The 7,500-nt window shown below is 41.6% G+C and overlaps 1 protein-coding gene across 3 annotated transcripts in view; it reads right to left on the reverse strand.

Annotated features, from left to right (window-relative positions):
* Positions 1-7,500, reverse strand: part of LOC112217822 (serine/threonine-protein kinase PAK 5-like) — a 161,190-nt gene that overhangs the window by 58,074 nt on the left and 95,616 nt on the right. For all 3 annotated transcript variants that reach the window (XM_024378377.2, XM_024378378.2, XM_024378376.2), the window contains exon 2: positions 6,655-6,878. In XM_024378377.2, coding sequence (XP_024234145.2) covers positions 6,655-6,858 — 204 coding nt within the window. In that variant the 5' untranslated portion in view covers positions 6,859-6,878. The remainder of the gene's footprint in view (positions 1-6,654; positions 6,879-7,500) is intronic.

Genomic DNA, 7,500 nt, shown 5'->3' on the forward strand with positions numbered 1-7,500 from the left:
TATTTAGGTATCTTTACTTTTACTCAAGTATGACAATTGGGTACTTTTTCCACCACTGCTAATTATAATAGACTTGATAATTACTTACTACTTTTTAGCGAGTTTGCAACTACTTAGTATGTTAGCTAACCCACCCCTAACCCCAACCTTAACCCTTTTAGTTAACCCTAACCTTAACCTTAACCCAACTCCTAAACTTAACCCTAACCTTAACACTAACCCCTAACCCTAACCCCTAGCCTAGTGTGCTAGCTAACATTAGCGTGCTAGCTAAAGTTAGCCACCTAGCTAGAATTTGTAACATATCACACGTTTTGCTAATTCGTTACATATTGTATATATTAGAAATTCATAACATACTGTATGTTTTCAACATTTGTAACATATAATATGAATTATTATTCCTAATATATTATACAAAATGGGTGATGGACATCCACAAATGTGTACATACCATACAAAACACAACATTACATACTAAATGGAAGTACAGAATAATATGAAATGCTCTGAGACCAGGTTGCTGGTATTTATTTAGCAAGCGTGATAACCCATCACTCCCAACAGAGACAAGCCAAAACTCTTCCATACATGTAGCAGCCTATACACCTAAACACTAGAGATCTGACATGCTGTCTGATCAACTGTGGGCTACTAACAACAGCTGCATAGTCTAGCCTACTATGCGCCCTGCCCTCTGGCCAGGCTAAACGAAGCTCTAACCTTGTGTACTGTATTTATAGCCCGTTTGTTTCTGACAAAATGTGAATGGGATCAAATGTGGTTTCTATTCAAACCTGGGCTGACTAGGCTACCTAGACGTTTTCAATCCAAACGTATTAACTGGAAGGAATCAATAAACACAATAGCTGACATAGACTGTGAGGTCATGTTTTATTAGTCCTACAGTTGCATAAAGCAAGCTCAGACCTGTGAGTTTTATTGTCCAACAAAGACACACTTTCTCTGTGTCTTTGTATAGGAAACACCTCTAGTCGTTCTTTAAAATGTAATTCATGTGAACAAGTAGAAAGTTGCTGCAGTTTGGCAGGGTTTCCATCCTCCCCAAGGCCAGGAACCTTTCTATTAGTTCTTATTAACCATGTGATCTGATTAGAAAAACGCTGGTCCATTGTAGCCCATATTACGCCTTTTTACAACAGATTAACCACGTTATACCTGATAAAATCTGGAGTTTTAGGTTACCAGGAAAAAACCGTCACATTTTTCACCTTGTTGGCTCAGGTATTCAAAACAGCAACCTTTCGGTTACAACGCTCTAACCGCTAGGCTACCTACTGTTCTTCTTGAAATGGGAAAACATCATTATGCCTTATTGTGCCTTCACGACACAGAAACTGCACATCATATGTCATTCATTTATGTGGAGAGAAAGCTGCAGTGTGTGCGTGTGTGCGTGTTTGGTTGTATGTGAGCTGAAGTGAGTAATGGAACTGGCTCAGGCCAGTTGGTTAGTTAGTTGTTGGTTGATGTGGTAGGGCAGGGAGTGTTCTGAAAAACATGCAAACCCTTATGACCTATTTTTCTACTGGCTCTGTATCAGTCCTGGGTTCAAATACCATTTGAAATCTTTCAAATATTTTTAGCATTTGCTTTACCCTGCCTGGAGGGCCAGGTGGGCGAGTTTTACACTTTCAAGGCTTTTCTAGTGGTTCCATGGCAACAGACAAGCTCAATCAAGCACATATGCAGTATTTGAAATTATTTAAAATTCTATTCTTTTTACACAAATGTGCTCTTTATAGCAGGCCATGGGAGCATGCACTTCACACCCATATATCCTCATCAACGCTGGCACATCTTGGAAAAAAATAGTCAATAAAAAGAAAATGAACAGCATTCCGCTACCTATACAGAATTGCCACTTTTCGGGGTCATGCCCCCCCTCCCCTCCCAGCCACCTAAACACACTACTTCCACTTGAGGACAGGAAGTGTGCATGTGGAAAGGTAGTTTTGGAGAGATGTAGTTAAAGAAGAACAGTGGTGTGTGGTTATGACTGTATGTGACCAAAAAAAGGAAAACAAGAAAAGGGAAGTGAAGGGTAGTAGAAGTCATACTTTTCGCAAGGGTGTTTCGGCCGACCGGATTTTCTTGGGAGATATCTGTGAAGAGAGCAACAGAATTAAAGTCTTGTTTCCCCTCTTCAGAGATATCTCCAATGGCAACAGTGCTGTTCTAGAAAGATCAAGTTTTACAAAAAAAAGTGTTTTTGTGTAGTTGCTGCAGATGTCTAAAACCTTTTTTAAGTTAGAGGTAGAATGTCAATTGAGGTTAGACAGGAAGTATTTAAATATATTTCTGATGTCATATCCTGTGATGGCATGTCCTCTCGCTCCTATTCTCCCAAATGCCAGTGGCTCCTCATAGACTAGCGTAGCGTAGCGGATAATGCTGAAGATAATACCCATCTCTTTGAATAAGCTACTGCTACAAATGTAGCCTAGAGATGAGCAATGCAACACTGCCAAATACGGACCATTTCAAGACCGGTAAGTTTAGAAGCAGTGAGGCTAAGCAGGCTACGGATGCTGCTTATTCATTTATCTAAGATGATGGTCTACTGCTATGAGAATATGTATATTAAACTGTCGTTAAGGCCTCTTCTGACTAAGTGCTTAGCTTCAAGGATTATTTGCACTGTTGTTGACAATCAATGACAATTCTTTATCAATTATTTTATCAGTACCAGCTATTCAGTTTGAGTATTAACTATCAAAACAGTTGCTGAAACGATAAAGTGTATGTCCGTGTTGTGTGTGTCGTTGGCTTATGTCAGTTTATTGTATAGCGAAGAATGACAATAAATAAAAGTGCAAGCAGGTGTAGAGACACAGAGCACAGGGTGTGAGGGCCGGGGGGGGCCGGGGGCCGGGGGCTGGGGGCTGAGGGCCGGGGGCGGGGGGCTGAGAGCCGGGGGCTGAGGGCCGGGGGCTGAGGGCCGGTGGGCCGGGGGCTGAGAGCCGGTGGGCCGGGGGCCAAACATGCAGTATGAGTGGGACTCCACAGACGGAGCAGGAGAAGAGTAGAATGGCTACACTGACACTACCACTACCACAGGCTGGACCAATAGGTCTAGGACACCTATTTACAACAGCTAGCAGCCACACACTAAACAGAATCCCTTCAGAAACCCCTCTGATGCTTCCTAAAGGAGTAGTGTTATAAACAGGCATTACAACTTCAGGGACTGCTGCTGTACACTAGCATAGGCTAAAGCACGATGGTGAAATGCTTCTGACTGTTGAGGAGTCAATTTGCCTGTGTATTAATTGTATCTGGCCCTATTGAATAAAGTAGCATATAAATGAGTCATTGAAGCACAACACAGCATAGGAACATTCAGGGACAAGGCAGAACACAGTCACAGAGGAGGAAACATTCACTTTACACTGTCATCTGCAAAGAGGAGGAAACATTCACTTTACTGTCATCTGCAAAGAGGAGGAAACATTCACTTTACTGTCATCTGCAAAGAGGAGGAAACATTCACTCTACTGTCATCTGCAAAGAGGAGGAAACATTCACTTTACTGTCATCTGCAAAGAGGAGGAAACATTCACTTTACTGTCATCTGCAAAGAGGAGGAAACATTCACTTTACACTGTCATCTGCAAAGAGGAGGAAACATTCACTTTACACTGTCATCTGCAAAGAGGAGGAAACATTCCCTTTACACTGTCATCTGCAAAGAGGAGGAAACATTCCCTTTACACTGTCATCTGCAAAGAGGAGGAAACATTCACTTTACACTGTCATCTGCAAAGAGGAGGAAACATTCACTTTACACTGTCATCTGCAAAGAGGAGGAAACATTCACTTTACACTGTCATCTGCAAAGAGGAGGAAACATTCACTTTACTGTCATCTGCAAAGAGGAGGAAACATTCACTTTACTGTCATCTGCAAAGAGGAGGAAACATTCCCTTTACACTGTCATCTGCAAAGAGGAGGAAACATTCACTTTACTGTCATCTGCAAAGAGGAGGAAACATTCCCTTTACACTGTCATCTGCAAAGAGGAGGAAACATTCACTTTACTGTCATCTGCAAAGAGGAGGAAACATTCCCTTTACACTGTCATCTGCAAAGAGGAGGAAACATTCACTTTACACTGTCATCTGCAAAGAGGAGGAAACAACTTTACTGTCATCTGCAAAGAGGAGGAAACATTCACTTTACTGTCATCTGCAAAGAGGAGGAAACATTCACTTTACTGTCATCTGCAAAGAGGAGGAAACATTCACTTTACACTGTCATCTGCAAAGAGGAGGAAACATTCACTTTACACTGTCATCTGCAAAGAGGAGGAAACATTCACTTTACTGTCATCTGCAAAGAGGAGGAAACATTCCCTTTACACTGTCATCTGCAAAGAGGAGGAAACATTCACTTTACACTGTCATCTGCAAAGAGGAGGAAACATTCCCTTTACACTGTCATCTGCAAAGAGGAGGAAACATTCACTTTACACTGTCATCTGCAAAGAGGAGGAAACATTCACTTTACACTGTCATCTGCAAAGAGGAGGAAACATTCACTTTACACTGTCATCTGCAAAGAGGAGGAAACATTCACTTTACTGTCATCTGCAAAGAGGAGGAAACATTCACTTTACTGTCATCTGCAAAGAGGAGGAAACATTCCCTTTACACTGTCATCTGCAAAGAGGAGGAAACATTCACTTTACTGTCATCTGCAAAGAGGAGGAAACATTCCCTTTACACTGTCATCTGCAAAGAGGAGGAAACATTCACTTTACTGTCATCAAAAGAGGAGGAAACATTCCCTTTACACTGTCATCTGCAAAGAGGAGGAAACATTCACTTTACACTGTCATCTGCAAAGAGGAGGAAACATTCACTTTACTGTCATCTGCAAAGAGGAGGAAACATTCCCTTTACACTGTCATCTGCAAAGAGGAGGAAACATTCACTTTACTGTCATCTGCAAAGAGGAGGAAACATTCACTTTACTGTCATCTGCAAAGAGGAGGAAACATTCACTTTACTGTCATCTGCAAAGAGGAGGAAACATTCACTTTACTGTCATCTGCAAAGAGGAGGAAACATTCACTTTACTGTCATCTGCAAAGAGGAGGAAACATTCACTTTACAGTCATCTGCAAAGAGGAGGAAACATTCACTTTACTGTCATCTGCAAAGAGGAGGAAACATTCACTTTACAGTCATCTGCAAAGAGGAGGAAACATTCACTTTACAGTCATCTGCAAAGAGGAGGAAACATTCACTTTACTGTCATCTGCAAAGAGGAGGAAACATTCACTTTACACTGTCATCTGCAAAGAGATCGAATCCAATTTGTTTTGTCAAGAAAAATGACAGGATATTGAATTTCTCTTAACAATTACTAGTTACGGCAGCACTTTTGTTATCTGCACGTTTGGTAATAAGCTTGCCACTAGCCAATCAGTTTGTCCAAAGGTACCTTCGATTTTTGTTATCTGCACATTTGGCAACGAGCTCACCACTAGCCAATCAGCATGGCCAAAAATACCTTAGTCTTTCATGGCCATCCAATCATCCCCTTAGGCGTTGGTAAGTCAGTTATAATAGGTTGATTGTAAACAGTTAATTGTGCAACTGGCTGAATTAAAGGTATGTAAGTGACTGGAGGTATCAGACACTCCCAGGATCAATAATGGAACATTGAAGAATATAACAATCAACCTGTGAATAGATTAGTATTTCTGGAGAGCTCAGGTACTATCAGAAGTTCAAGGTCTATATCTTTTAAAAGTAGGGTAGTTGGTGGGGGTGGATGGGTTGGCATATAACGCGAACGTCTAGCATTTAATTAGGTCATTAGCAACTTTGCAATGGCTTACTACTTTTTAGCTACTTTGCAACTACTTAGCATGTTAGCTAACCCTAACATTAACCCTTTTACCTAACTCAAAACTCTAACCTTAACCCTTTTACCTAACTCAAAACTCTAACCTTAACCCAAACTCTAACCCCTAGCCTAGCTAACATTAGCCACCTACTTAACATTAGCCACAACAAACATAACGTAACATAATGTACGAATTGCAATTCATAACATATCATACAAAATGGATGATGGACCTCCAAAAATGAATATATACCATTCGAAACATAACATATCATAGCATCCCGGATTTACATTTACTATGTTACATCTACCACGTAGAAGAATTGCCCATCTTCCCTTCACATAAAGACAACATATCAGCTCATAACATGTGAATGGAGCCAGACTGGTGCTCAAGGACACCCAGTGTGTATAGGGAGGGAGGGAGGGAGGGAGGGAGGGAGGGAGGGAGGGAGGGAGGGAGGGAGGGAGGGAGGGAGGGAGGGAGGGAGGGAGGGAGGGAGGGAGGAAGGAGAAAGGAAAAGTATTTATTATGGATCCCCATTAGCTGCTACAAAGTCAGCAGCTACTCTTCCTGGGGTCCAGCAAAATTAAGACATTTCTATACAATTAAAAGCATTACATTTCACAACAGATTTCACAACCCATTAAGTAAAATATAATATAAGAAAGGGGATTAAAAAGGGAGATGAAGAGAGAGAGAATCCGAAGGAAAGAAAGAAGGAAAGAGACATGAATGAGAGAATAGAGACAGACAGAGTAGCACCGTTTGTCTACCTTCATAGGAGCCAGCTGTATGGGCGTGATATAGGAGGGGTCTACCATGGGCTTCGGCCTGTTGGCTGTGTCTGCCAGGAGACTCTGCCATTGCTGGGGCAGGCCAGTGAACTTCTGCTCTCGCGCATCGAAACCCGTGTGGACCCGGTGCTCGAAGTTAGATGGAGCTGAAATCTCCAGCCTCTTTTTCTTCTTCCCAAACATGCTGGAAAACCTGGACAAACCTGGGAACAGACAGTGAGATATTTTATTAAAAAACAAGTAGGTCCCGACAGACAGACACAGCAGACTTAGTGGTCTAAACTCACTCTTTGGGAAACACTGTATTCGATGAATAAGTACATTATGAAGTCGATATACTCTATGTTATTGGGACACAGGCTGCAAGAGATAGTCAAGATATCTCCCACTTCAACACTTATAGCATCCTTAACCTTTACTTTATGTTACTTTATGTTCCTTCTTGCAGTATGTTTCAGTGAGGTAACTAGCTGGAGAAGTGGATGTGGGAGAGAGAATCAATGGTATAGCCTAGGTAGTTTATGCAGTACAATAAAATGTTATCAAGTATCCTCACTGGGAGAGTTTAACACACACACTGCTGCATAAGTGCATACAAACACACACACACACACACACACACACACACACACACACTTCACGTACTAATTAACATTGAAAATCAAGTCTGAAATTTCAAAGTGGAAATGACAAACTTCCGAAGCCTTTTTGTATCCGTCTTCCTGTCTCTCACCCCTGTAGGAACATTGTCTTCCTGTCTCTATCCCCTGTAGGAACATTGTCTTCCTGTCTCTATCCCCTGTAGGAACATTGTCTTCCTGTCTC

The sequence above is a fragment of the Oncorhynchus tshawytscha genome, linkage group LG18 (assembly GCF_018296145.1).
Source record: "Oncorhynchus tshawytscha isolate Ot180627B linkage group LG18, Otsh_v2.0, whole genome shotgun sequence".
Taxonomy (NCBI): Eukaryota; Metazoa; Chordata; class Actinopteri; order Salmoniformes; family Salmonidae; genus Oncorhynchus; species Oncorhynchus tshawytscha.